This window comes from Phascolarctos cinereus, unplaced genomic scaffold (assembly GCF_003287225.1).
Source record: "Phascolarctos cinereus isolate Bilbo 61053 unplaced genomic scaffold, phaCin_HiC Scaffold_9;HRSCAF=440, whole genome shotgun sequence".
Lineage (NCBI taxonomy): Eukaryota > Metazoa > Chordata > Mammalia > Diprotodontia > Phascolarctidae > Phascolarctos > Phascolarctos cinereus.
Window position 1 is genome coordinate 264,235,217 of NW_027556402.1, and position 13,579 is coordinate 264,248,795.

Here is a 13,579-nt window from a genome sequence, read left to right on the forward strand (position 1 = left end):
AGTTTTAATGTCGGGAATAACTCCCTAACGATGAAAGCTGTCCCTAAGTGGGATTCGGTGGATTCCTCCCTGACCTGTGGTCCTGAAATAGAAACCCAGTGACCGCCCGTTAGGAGGTTGAGGCGGGACTCCCAGTCAGGGACAGGCTAGAGGTAGAGAGTCCACGATTCTCTCCTCAGTTGAGATTGGGTCTGGCTGTGGTCACTTTACATTCTTTAGGGAGCACGCAGCTCAATCACTCTGTTTTACAGATTAGGAAACTGAAGCTCAGAAGGGAGCCTGTCTAAAGTCGAACAGCAGAGTGCTGATGGCATAGCCAGGAGCAGATCAGGCCCAAGCCCAGAGATCACTCTTCTGCTCATCCTTTCATGGTTCAGGCTAGACTTTGGATCTATCAGAGCTCTGACTCATCTCCTAATCTGGGCAATTAGCTTGAGTTGCCCTGTGCACATCGTGGGTGAGGAAGGCCATTAGCCAGCTCAGCCAGGTGATGGGGAAGCCCCAGCTTCCCTCCGGGAAAAAAATCCCTTTTGGTCAGGAATAAGGCAGAACTGTCCCTCCCAGGCTCCCTCAATAGGCCAGCAAGAGCTCTCCAAGACAGTCAATGAGCACAGAGGGAGCTCTGCCTGTTTCATTCCCCAGTACTTCAGGAGCCAATAGGAGCAGAGGCCATCCCTGGCTTTCCCACTGGGGCAGGTGCCAGTGTCTGTTCAACTGGAAGGTCAGGACCTCATGACCAACACCTGTGTCTGAAGGATTTTGGGTTTGACTGAGGACATTGAGGCTGGGGTTGGGGTGGGAGGTGAGCAGAGGAAATGCCCAAATGGACCAGAAGACTGCCAAGCTGGGTCCAGACCCAGGAACTAACAACAACAAAAGCTGACTTTTATATGTCATTTGCTGTGTGCCAGGCACTGTGATAAGTGCTTTACAGATATCATCTCATTTGATCTTTCTGACAACCCTGGCAGGGAGGAGCCATTATTAGCCCTATTTTAGAATTGAGGAAACTGAGGCAGACAGAGGTCAAGTGACTTGCCCAAGGTCACACAGCTAGTGAGGATCTGAGGAGGGATTGAAACTCAGATCTCCCTGACACCAGTTCAGGGCTTTATCCACTGAGCCTCCTAGCTGCCCCTCACAACCCTCACCCTAGATCCCATTTCCTTCCCCAAAAGACTTAAACCAGATGGTCTCTGACCTTTCACTCTCAATCTCAGAGTTGGGAGGAACTTCACAGACTGTCGAGTCCCACCCATCCCTAGTTTTCTGATCCCAATCAGAGGGAATCCCTTCACAGTTGAGGGTAGGCATGATGGAGGAGGGGCCATGGCAGAAATTGGTGGCCTTTTGTTTGGGGGAGTTGGCCCCCATGCTAGGGGTGCAAGTCAGATTTCAGGGCAGCCTGTATGGGGACTGCACTTTGGAACCCCTCCCTTGTACCCCTGATCTTGGAACCTTGGAAAGCTCTGAGTTCCAGAGTCCTCACTGTGACCTCTCCCAGGCCAGCACTGCTGCACTGGCTAAAATCTCCTTCCTTCTCCATCCTGACTCCTTGGCCAACCAGCTTAACAATTAAACTGTCCTCTCTTTTCAAGTCCTTGTCCCTTCCCCCCATCACCAATCATACCCTGCCAATCTTGGATCGCCTCCACCATCTGCTGCCTACACCCTTATTGACAAACTGACCAGCCCTAACTTCACTGCAGCAAGGCAACCATTGTATTTCTCTCTAATTGAGTCTCTAGCAGACTCAGAAATGGCCATTCCAGACCTTGTGTTCTCTTCTTAAGCCTTCCATGGCCCATGGCAGACTCTGCCCTTACCCTCTCATCTGAGGACCTAGCCTCATACCCGATAGACAAAAATGGTCTTGAGTTCCTTGTCCTGTTGTCCTTAGACATCTACACCCACAATCTTTTCCTTTGTTCCAGACTGTGATAAAGAGGTGGCCCTCCTCCTCGCCAAGGCAAACCCTTCTACAGATAAGTTCCAGGTTGAGATATCCAGCCCTAGCATCTTCTTTTCAAGAATGCTTTCAGTTTTTAAAAATGTTTGAAAAAATAACATGTAGGTGACTGTTTTATTTCTTATATGCCACTAGAACTTATATTTTTACCCATGTCATTACTTCATAAAGCATATCAAGTCACTTGAAAGAAAGAAATGATGTAAATTGGTCAATAGCCTGCTGCCACTGCCATCTCTCCCCCCTCTTCTTCCTCAGCCCAGCCCTAACATCTCTTCTGAGCTCTAGTCCTTCATCACCAACTGTGCCAGTTAGACATTTCAAACTGCCTGTCCTGTAGGCACCTAAAGCTCAACGTATCTAAAGAAAAAGTCATTATCTTCCCAACCCCACTCCCAAACCATATCATTCTGAACTTCCCAATTGTTGTCAAGGGCATCGCCATCTTCTTCATAATTTAAGAGTCATCCTGGACTCCTCACTCTCTCACCACCCACATCCAAGATGGTGCCAAGGCCTGTCAATTTCACCTCTGCAGCATCTCTTGTCAGTTTCACCTCTGCAGCATCTCTGGTCCATTTCACCTCTGCAGCATCTCTTGTCAGTTTCATCTCTGCTGCATCTTTGGTCCATTTCACCTCTGCAGCATTTCTCCAATATGACCCTTTCTGTCCTCTGATGCTGCCCCTATCTTGGTGCAGACCCTCATTACCTCACACCTTGACTATTGCAATGTCTGCTGTGGGACCAACCTGCTTCAATTCTCTCCCTACTCTAGTCCATCCTCCATCTTGACCATGTCACCCTATTCCTGAACAATCTCCAGTAGCTCCCTGTCATCTCCAGAAGCAAATACAAAATGCTCAGTTTGGTATTTAAAGCTCTTCCTAACCCATTCCCTTCCCACCTTTTCAGTCTTCTTACACCTTACTCCCCAATATATACTCTTCAACCCAGTGACACTGGCCTCCTGGCTACTGGTCCTTGTACATGACACTATTTTATGTCTCTGTCCCCCAGGCCTGGGATGTTTTCCCACCTCCCTTTCACCTCTTGGCTTCCTTGGCCTCCTTTGAGACTCGGCTGCAGGTCCACCTTCTTGCAGGAGGCCTTTCCTGGTCCCCCCAGCTGCTAGAGCCTACTTCTCTGAGATTTTCTTCCATTTACATTGTATATGTAGGTACCATATTGTGCCCTTTAACATGTGACAGCTTTGTGTCCAAGAACTGCTTTGGCATTTCTATATATCCCTAGAACTTGGCACAGTACCTAGAGCATAGGAAGCATCTGGTAATTGCTTGTTGATTGAATCACAGAGAGTAGATCAGAAACTACGGAGTAAACTGGCCCTTCACCCTGCCCATTCCCCAGGGAGCTGTCCCTAGTCCTGGGCTTTCCGTTTTCCTCTTTGGGGATCAAGTCTTAAGTTCTCAGAGCTGGACATACCTTCTAAACCAGGTAAGTTCACCAAGCACTTCCCACTCGGGTTGCGACAGGTCTTCAGACAAGGTGCCCCACATGGCTGGTAGTGCCAGTCACACTCCCCGTGGGGGTTGTAGAAGTCACAGAACATGGCTGAGGGCAAAGAGAGGGGAGGAGTGGGAAGGGGAGAAGAGGAGGGCTTTCCTGGTTTCCAATGCTCCCAACACCAAGAGGGCAGAAGGCTGTCTAGCAAGACTAGTGCCCAGACCAGCCATTCTCTTGAATTCCCAGAAGGCAAAGGAGTGGGCCATGCTTCTATCCCATAACTGTTCCACCCAGACCCTCCGCTCCCACTGCCATGTTCTTGCTCAGGCAGGACCTGATGCCTGTAACACCTCACTTCCCTGCTTCACCTGGGGGACTGCTATTCATTCTTCAAAGCCTGATTCCAGCCACTCACCGCCCGTGGGAAGCCTTGCCTGGCCGCTGCCTGGACCTTTGCCTGGACTCCACCCCTGTCACATCTACCATATCCTTTATAGCAGTCGGCTGTGTCTGTGGCCCACCCACTCCCAGCTGAGAGCTTCTCTGGCTCTGCTTCTGTCTGTCCTGTGCCTGGCACACAACCAGACTCCACAGAAGATCTGTCTGATGGGATGAGGGTGCTCAGCTTTCAAAGTGCCTGGGGTGTGCACACACATGTGGGTTGTACGCACACTGCTTATCCATGTCAGATCATGCCCAGCTGTGTGTGCTTTGCCCTACCCCCCCCCCGTGTGTCTGGAAGCAGATGCTGACAGGTAGGCCATCAACTCACGACAAATGTCTGGCCTTCTCCAGGAGACACAGACGCCCACATCATTGCAGGCTTGGGCGTAGGCTGCCACTGCTGTACAGAAGCACTCACAGTCTCCCCCAGAGTCACAGGCACAAGCGTCTGACACACAGGCCTCATAGTATTTGGTAGAGTCCACCTGGGAAGGAAGAGGAGCTGAGGGTCCGAGCTCCACTCCGGCCTTTTACTCTCTGCCTGCCCCTCCACCCTTTGTTTTGGACAGCAGAAGCTGCTGATGGGCAGAGACTGGGCCATATTCTGTCTCTCTGACCCCAGGTCACAGCCCGGGGCTCTGCCCATGGTAGCAGCTCCCAAACACTGGGTGGTTGGCCTGGCCTAGGTTCTGTGACCTCAGCTCTCCCTGCCCAGCCCTCACCATCACTGTTGGATTGTGATTGTCTTATCTGAAGGCCATCGCCTTCCAGGCTGTAGCCTGGGTCCTATATAAAGCAGATACTTAATAGAGGTGAGCCACTTTGGCTACAAAGGCTTAACTGACTAGGTTTGCAGGCTAATGCACCTCTATCCAGCACAAGCCATCCAAACAGGTCCACCTTCCACAGCCCAAGAGGGAGGCCCCACCATGCCTGTGCTGGGCCCATGGGGAAAGGAAAAAGGCTCGGTCATGCTGGGGGCCTGGCACACAGTAGGTGCTTCTCAGGGCTACCAGCCAACCGACCAGTAATGGCTGATAATCAGGCAAGCCTTGTCTTCCCTCCAGGCTCAGCTGGGGGCAGAGGGACCTCTTCCACAAAGCCTTCCCCAACCCCTGCAGAGCCAGAGCTCTTTCTGTGCTCATCTTTCCTCCCACCATTCTTGTGGCTAAGTCCTGTCCCCTGGGAGAATCTAAGCCCCTTGAGGGCAGGGTGGGTAATTTTTATTTTTGCATCCCTAGCACAGTGCCTGGCACCCAGTAGGCAGCTAATGTTGTTTAAACTGGGCTGGTCCATGACAGGTCTCACCAACTCTCCTCCTGGGAACAGAAAAGCCAGAGGAAGAGAGTGTGGGCTGGCCAGGGTGCATCAGCAGGAAGGAGGCAAGTAAGCCCCTTCCCCCTTGGGCTCCACGGGTAGCTTCATACAGCTGAAGCTGTATACGTACAGAGCCAGGCCCTGGCACATGCCCTGCATGTGGCTCAGCACCTTGCACCCTTGCCCTGGAGAAAGGACCCCTGGCATCTCCCGAAGTACCTGGGAGCGGCAGGTGGCAAAGATGGCACTGTTGATGATGCTGCACTGCTTCTGGGCCCAAGCCTTGCGGTAAGGGTTGGCGGTGCAGGGGTCCCTGGTGGGGCCGGCGTCCGGGCAGGAGGGGGACATCTTCCAGCTGGTCCCGAATTCCTGCACGTCGCCCACCACCGAGAGGCTCCTGGTGGTGAAGTCATTCATGCTGTTACCGTCATAATTCCCGCAGAGGCCGCAGACCTTCCCCTGCACACAGAAAACCAGAGAGCAGGCTCAGGACCCCTATGGGGGCTGCTGCCTCGCTCTGGAGCTGATGGCCCTTCACAGGATCTCCTGGACCGAGGACCACACTCTGTAGTCAGCACTGATGCTGTAGAAGCACCACCCCAAATGGGTGCGTTTCACCACTAAAGGAGGTCTCTGTGGAGGATGGAGTGTAGGGTTCCACCAGGATGCAGGGGCCGGGGCCTGGAGTCAGACAGACCAGCCTCACTCAGCTCCAGGCTGACTGTCTGCTACCTCAGGTGGGGGGGTTGGGACCTCTATCCACCAGGGAAACCACCAACCTTGGAAGTCTGGGAGCACAGAGACTTTCTAAGGTATGACCCTTGGCGGGCAGAGAGGGCTGGGTGAACACCCCTTGGCAGGCAGATTGTATAAATACTGCTACCCCCACTCAAGGCCAGAGAAGCCCCAAGCTCAGAGAGCAGGACTCATGTTTCCCTTGTGCCTTCCTCATAATAAGTCCATGAAGTATGCAGTGGGAGCCTTTACAGATGGGGAAATGGAGGCCCAGAGAAGGGAAGGGTCTTCCTCACGGCCACATAACTGGCTTGAGGCAGTCAAGTCTTTCCCACGCAGCAGGACGCCAAATATGTTAAGAGTGAGCCCCTGTGGGACTGAAGCGGCCCCTCCCTCTCCCCCCATCTACTGCCGTGGCCAGGCCTGACCTTATAGTGCTGGTGTAACTTAATGAAGATGCTGGTTTTCCGGTCCCACATCAGAACCATCCCCACTTGGGTCTCCAGGACCATGTAGTTGCCTCTGGAGTGGATCTTGTATGGGACCTCCTTGCCTGGCCCTCTCTTCACCATTTTCACAATGCCCTCATTGAATATCAGTTCAGTTCCCTAGAAAAGGAGGAAGGTAGAGGGCCTCTGAGTTCGTGCCTCAGCTGTAGGCTTTCTCTTCAGCTCTCCTGCCCCTGGAGCTCATTCTCCCCCACATTTTTACGAAGGAGCAGGGCAGCACTGACCACCCCACAGCCTGGCTGTTTGTGGTTGGATTTTAGACTTTTTCCTTGGCTAGAAGCGGGAGCCTGAGGAGACCCCTTGGCAGGCCTCATCATCCAAAAGTATCTGAGCAGTCACTGCCTTGGTTAGTAATGCCTGGAAGGTGTACCAGCCCTTCTCTGCTTGGCCCCGAGGACAGTTGGGGCAGGGGTGGTGCGAACAGGACGAATGAAGCTGAAAGCCAGGAAGAAGGTGAGGAAGGTCTCTAGCACTGGGAGGACACCCAATGGCAGGCCCAGACAAGAGCTGCCCGGGATGGAGCGGTAGATGGTCGTCTGAGGGAGCCTCTGAGTCACTGAGATCAGTATCCCACAGGACTGCCCAAGACCAACCGGGCTTTCCCCACCCTCAGGACTGGTCCGCGCTGGAACAGTCAGGGCAGACCCTGGGATGCCACAGAGGGGACGCCTGCTGCACAAGAGCAGGGAGAAAGCCCTCATCTTGGGTGGCAAGGGGGGTGCTCCCAGAGAGGCTGGCTCCCTGACTCACCTTGAGAAACACTTTGATGGCTTTGGAGCAGGTGACGCCCGTGGTTCCACAAGGGATGTTCTCTGTGATCACACGGAAGGTCCCGTTTATGGTGGTGTTTCCTCCACAGTAGTCCTGGGGGAGGAGAGAAGAGGGAGTGACAAGGTCTGGGGACTGTGCTGGGGCAGCCGCAGATGGAGAAAGCGGAAACCAGAGGAGCCGACCTGGGCCAGGGTGTACTCGCAATTCCCCTCAAAGCTGTAGCGCTCACTGTCAAAGGTGATGAAGTGCCCATCTCCATAGACTGCGCACGTGCCCAGGCACGGGGCTTGGGTGCACTCCCACCTCCGGTTCTTGCAGGTGCTGAGAAGCAAGAATTTGGAAGAAAACAGCTTATTCCTCTGGGTGCCCGTTCTTGGAGACTGCTCACGAGATCCTCCAAAATCCTGCAGGGCCTAGTATGTCTCAACTTCCTCCTCCTCCAGGAGGCCTCCCCTGACTGCCGCTGTTCCTGCCTTCACTTCTCGGATCCCCATGGCTGCTCCCCCAAGCTGAGCCTGCCTCTCCCCACTGAATGCTGAATTCTTGTTGGGGCACAGGGGGGTAGAGCCCTGAGCTCAGTCAGGAGGGCTGGCTCTACCATGTTCAACCTGGATGATCCAGGGGAAGTCATTGAACTGTTCTTGACCTCAGTTTGCTCATCTGTAAAATGAAAAGTGATCTGCAGATGTTGGTGTTGTGGGGGGATGGGGAGGGTGGTTATTATGGGTTTGCTGGTGGCCAGGTAAACTGGGAGGTGGAGGGTGGTTACAGCCAGAGCTGACCCTCACTCCCTTACAGTGGTGGCTTCTTGACTCCTTTCCAATGGCATCTGGCTCTCGGTCAAGGACCTTGGCCCCAGAGAATCTCAGTATCACAAGGCTGGCAGGGACCTTACAGGCATCATGTCCGACCCATACCTGAACAAGCATCCCTCTGTAGTGTTCCCAGCACTTGGTCACCAGACTTCCCACTCTGCCCTACCTTGAGCCACCCGGGCCTCTGGTTTTCCCTCCTGCTGAGGGCAGCACAGAGCAGTGGACCTTGTATGGAGTCTCCCTGTGTTCAGGAAGACCTGGGTTCCAATCCTGCCTCAGACCCTAGCTGTGTGACCCTTTCTGGGCCTCAACTCATCTGTAAGGTGAAGGGGTCAGACACGATGACCTCCCAGTCTCTTCCTGCCTGCTGTACTCCACTGATCCTCAGGCCCTCGGAGCTCACTGGTAACTGATTCTGTCCACGCCCACTTACCACTTGTTACAGTCCACTTGGATGGCTTCCCCCGATTTGTAGGTAGCCTCATTGTGAACACAAGGACAGTCTTCCTCCTTGACACAGATGTTTCCGTCCTTCACCAGACTGCTGGGACAGATGCAGCCGGACACACACTGGGTGTTGTACTATTCAAAAAAGGACAGTGAGTGGACTACTTGGGAATAGCATTTGTCGGACACCCTGTGTGACCCTGTTTGACCCATCCTGTAGGGCTGTGGCCCCAAAGGAGACTCAGCCCTCATCTATGTACACAGATGGACAAGTAAGTTCATGTGGCTTCAGAACAGGACTCACTGGTAACCTGGTAACCTGAGTGGCCTTGCCCTCCTCAAGGGCCCATCTAACCAAGGCTGTATAGAATGAGAAAGGGTAGCCTGGCACCCTCCATGGACCACTCTCTGCTGGGCAGAGGCTTGTGAGGGATGGCACTGCCCAGGCATTGGCACATCCCCTTGGCAAATGAGCTCAGGTTTTTGTAGAAAGAGAACCAGGCCCTAAGCTTTGCCTCCTCCAGGAGCCGCTGGCAGGTGTGTGGCTGACTGGTGGGGAAAAATCTGAATGGACAGAGGCTATTGACCTCCAGAAGTTCCCTGGCACAGAATTAGGAGGGACCGTAATGGTCTGGTCAACCCCATAGTGATGTCCCTGACCTCCGGGAGACAGTTCTGAGGGTTACCCATGGATGGGCATGGGCCTCCTGGCTGCATTCTGCCTGGGCAGGCCACCCTACTCACACAGGCCATGTCCAAAGTATCGCAGCTCTTCTGGCACTGGGCTCCCAGAGCTCCTGCTGAGGCGTTGCTGCAGTCCAAGTAGATCATGGGAGCCATGCAGACTGAGGAGGAAGAGGATGGGGTGAAGTGGGTCCACGAGGCTTTGTTCCTTCATACCCACAGCTGCCTGACTCCAGGTTGAACATGGGGCACGGCTGGACCCGGCCTGCCATGAGGGAGGGGGGGAGTGCCCTCAGGCCCAGGAAGGGGCACCAACCCAAGGTTTATATATCCACTTGGTATCTTCTCCCAGAAAACCCTAATTGGTGCTCCACATCCCCCAGGGGTGGCTCTGGCCAGCAGGAGGGAGCAGACAGTGGGAGGGGGAAAGGAGGGCTGGTACCTGGGTTTGAATCCATGCCTCCAAAGCAGCTCAGCTTCCCACTGGTGCAAGAACTATGGGCAGAGGGAAATGTCAGCAGTACTAGACCTGAATCTCCAGACGTCTCTTGTGCATCTGACTGGATGTCCCGTAGGCACCTCAAACTCAACCATCTGGAGTGGCCCTCACACCCTCCTCTCTTCCTCACTGTCCTACTGCTTCTGAGGGCATCACCATCCTCTTGACTCACCCAACCACCCCGGGAACCTCTGGCTCACAAGGCAGGCATCCAACCCCCTCCCACTGCACCCCATCCATTGAATGTCTCTTCATGCATCCAATCCATTGACGAATCTGAGCCATTTCTACCTTCATGGTATCTCATATACGCAAGGTCACCTCATTCCTGGACTTTTGCAACAGCCTCCTAATTGGCCTCCCTGCCTCAAGACCCTCCATTCTACATTTGGTTGCCAAAATGATCTTCTGAAAGCACTCCCCTCCCTCAATAAGCCCCTGTGGCTCCCTATTACCACCAGGATAAACAAAACATGCCCTGTTTAGCTTTTAAAGCCCAACTTATCTCCCCAACCCTGTTCTACGTCATCCCCCTTCCTGCACTGTGTGGTCCAGCTAATGGCTGTCTTGCTTTTCCTCACATGAGACACATCGCTCACCTCTGAGATTTTGCACAGCTGCCCTCTTACCCTGGAATCTGCTCCCACTTCCCCCTCTGCCTCTTTAAAATCCTTTGTTTTCTTCAAAACTGTCAATGTGCTACTTTCCGTGGGAAACGTTTTCTGAGCCTCCCTCCCGATACCAGCCCTGCCCCACCCCCACCACAATCTTGTATTATCTGGACATTTTTGGTGTCTACACATGATGGACATGTTGTCTCCCCCATCAGAATGCAAGATCTTGGAAGGCCGAGTCGGGTTTTGTGTCCCTAGCACCTGACACGGGGTTGTACACAGTAGGTGCTTCATAAATGCTTGTTGGTTGGGGGCCAGTTGGCCCTCTCAGCCCACTCTGATGACCTTGTCTCCAGTTCAGTTTCCAGGCCCTCTCCAAGGGCTCTTTGAGGAGGGGCCTGAGTCAGGAAAGAGCAGAAAGCTGCCCTGAAAGCCGCCTTCGGAGGGGCTCATTCACCAGCTGGGCTGCTCAAGCTACAGGGAAGCCATGGGGAAGATGGATAGGCCCTGGGCTGGGAGTTAGGAGACCTGTGTTCAAATCCTCCTCTTATACTTACTAGCTGCATGACTGTAGGCAAATTCCTTCCCTTCTCTGGGCCTCAGTGCCCTCCCGTGTAAACTGGGGATCTAGTCCCTCCCTAGCTGCTCCTTCGGGCTGCTGGGGGGCTCTGAGATCAAGGCTGGGGCCATGTCACTGCCCATGGCCCCCCTCTGCCCTCGGTGCACTCCCCCCACCCCCCGTGCATGCCCAGGGCCCTGCTCCATCTTCTCACCACACTGCGCCATTCTCCTGCACGGTCTCTCCCAGCGCCACTATGGTGCCCTTGTAGTAGCAGGGGCACTGGGTGGCAGGCACACACTGGCCTGCGTCATTGAGGTGGGTCCCGTGGGGGCAGACACAGCCATCCACAGGGCTGAAGCGGATGCTGCAGGTGGCATCAGTCTCACTTAGGGAGCGGCAGGTTGGCTGGCATGACTCCACCACGTAGCTGTAATTCAGGGAGCTCGGGCAGCTGTCCATGTATTTGGCTGAAGGGGGAGAAACAGGGACCTGAGAAACATGGACCTGAGAAACATGGGGCCAGCTGGGGGGAGGGTTGGGGGGCATGGGGGCTCTGGCCCCTCCCCTGCCTAAGTAGCTCCTGGGGGCTCTGGCCCATCTGCTTAAGAGACCCCAGGGGGCCTCTGGCCTATCTGTATAAGGGTCCCTGGCCCCTCCCCTGCCTAAGGGGCCCCACAGGAACTCAGGGGAAGACCTGAGTTCATGTGTTGGCTTTATAACTTATTGTAAACCTGCCTAAGTAGCTCTGCCATGTTGATCTCTGTTTCTCCATCTGCAAAGGCACAGGGTCGGGCCAGATACCTGCTTCAAACCCTTCTAGCTCTTCATGTTAGAATTCTGTGAGGATCCAGAAGGGAAGGGACTGGACCAAGGTCATACAGCAAACAGATGTCAAAGCCAGAATTGTGACCTAGGCCTCCTAACTCCCCCACTCTCTCTAAAGCTAGCCTGCCCCTGCTCCCTGTCCTACCTATTGGAGAGTTTCCCAGGAGATTGGGACTATGGCCTTGATGGGACACGGGCCAGTCACAGAATCCCAAAGTCTCCAAGCTGGCAGAGAACCCCTATACAGATCCAGCTAGGACCCATCCAGCCCTTGGAGGAAGAGCTAGGGGATGGGGAGCTCACTACCAGTCACAGCGCCCCTCTCACTCTTAGAAAGCTCTCTATGTTAGGCCATTTGTCCTGGCGTCAAGGCTTGGTTTGAAAGTCCCTCACTCCCCTGCCATTGCTTCTAGATCTAGCAGGTTCTCTGTGGGACCCTGGCCAAATCCCTTTATTTTTCTCTGAGCCTCAGTTTCCGTGTTTGTAAGATGGGTACAATGGTGCCTGTGGCCCCTTCCTCCTGGGACTATGGGGAGGACCAAGTGAGAGAGTGGCTTTAAATGTTTGACAGACCTCGGAGTGTCACTGAAATGTCAGTGGTGATTCTGCGCCTCTGAGGCCACAGCCAGAAAGCCTGGCACCTCCCTATGCCCTGAGTGCGAAGCAGGGCCTTCCAGGGCTCCAGGGAGGCCACTGGAGGGAGGTCCCCAGAGAAGGTCTCAGCATGGGCCTGACATAGAGTGAGCATTTAATAAATCCCCTCCTTCCTTCCTTCCTTCCTTCCTTCCTTCCTTCCTTCCTTCCTTCCTTCCTTCCTTCCTTCCTTCCTTCCTTCCTTCCTTCTTCTCTCCATCCCTCCCTTCTTTCTGGACACTGGACACCCTGAGATGAAAAGCTCTCATCCCTGCTCAGGCCCATCGCTGAGTACACAGGTGTCCTGTAACTGGTGTGAGTACCATATGTCTGAATGTGAGTGTATATATTGTGAATGTGCATGACTGTATGCATGTGTGTATCTGAGTGTAACACTATGTATGAGTTGTGTGTGTGAGTGTATGTGTGTATCACTGTATATGTGGGTATGTACGAATACGTGTGAGGTGTGTCTATGAATGTGTGTGACTGTGAGTGGTGTCTGAATGCGAGTGTATGTGTGTAGAAGTAATGTGTGTGTGTGTGTGAGTGTGTGCATTGTGTGAGTGGTGTGTCTGTATCTGAGTGTATGAGTGCGTATGTGTGTGTATGTGTGTATATGAGTGTGTGACTGTATGTGAAAGTGGTGTGCATCTGATTGCATTGTGTGGGTGGTGCTTGAGTGTATGTGTGTAAGTGAATGGGGGGGCACACAGGCTCCCCTGGGACATCTGCCCCTTCCCTGCACCCTCCTCATACTCCTGCCCCCTGCACTGGTTCCCAGTTTTTCCCAGTTCTTGCTCACTGGAAGGGTTCAGAACTTGAGTCTGACTGGGGCTCAAACTCCTTCTGGACCTCAGTTCCCCCATCTGTAAAATTAGAGAGTTGGGCTCTTGAAACTCCTAGGACAAGCCATTTCCCTTTTCTGAGTCTCAGTTTCCTCATTTGTAAAAGGGGGTGATGGTGAACCTACTAGGACCCCCTCAACCACCACCACTACAGAGCTGCCATTAGGAACATGCTGGGCAGAGCTCCGAACTCAGTGGAGATGCGAGCTGTTGTGAGGCTGCAGGGGGCATAAAGGATTCAGGAGGACCTGAGTTCAAGTCCTGGTCTGACACTTACTAACCAGCTGTGTGAACTCTCAGCCTCAGGTTTCCCATCTGTGAAATGGGAATGACCATAGCCCCTGCTTCCCAGAGCTGTAATGAGGATAATATGAGGTGACATCTGTACAGTGTCTGTCAGATCTTCAGTGGCCACACAAATGCCAGCTGTATGCTCCCCC

General features: G+C 53.6%; 1 protein-coding gene across 1 annotated transcript in view; it reads right to left on the reverse strand.

Moving 5' to 3' along the window:
* Positions 1–13,579, reverse strand: part of MUC5B (mucin 5B, oligomeric mucus/gel-forming) — a 46,406-nt gene that overhangs the window by 20,642 nt on the left and 12,185 nt on the right. Inside the window, exons 16-25 of the mRNA XM_078148895.1 lie at positions 11,045–11,300; positions 9,601–9,653; positions 9,219–9,319; positions 8,461–8,609; positions 7,395–7,533; positions 7,192–7,305; positions 6,361–6,540; positions 5,417–5,656; positions 4,209–4,365; positions 3,416–3,544 (exon numbers count right to left, since the gene is read on the reverse strand). Coding sequence (XP_078005021.1) covers positions 3,416–3,544; positions 4,209–4,365; positions 5,417–5,656; positions 6,361–6,540; positions 7,192–7,305; positions 7,395–7,533; positions 8,461–8,609; positions 9,219–9,319; positions 9,601–9,653; positions 11,045–11,300 — 1,518 coding nt within the window. The remainder of the gene's footprint in view (positions 1–3,415; positions 3,545–4,208; positions 4,366–5,416; positions 5,657–6,360; positions 6,541–7,191; positions 7,306–7,394; positions 7,534–8,460; positions 8,610–9,218; positions 9,320–9,600; positions 9,654–11,044; positions 11,301–13,579) is intronic.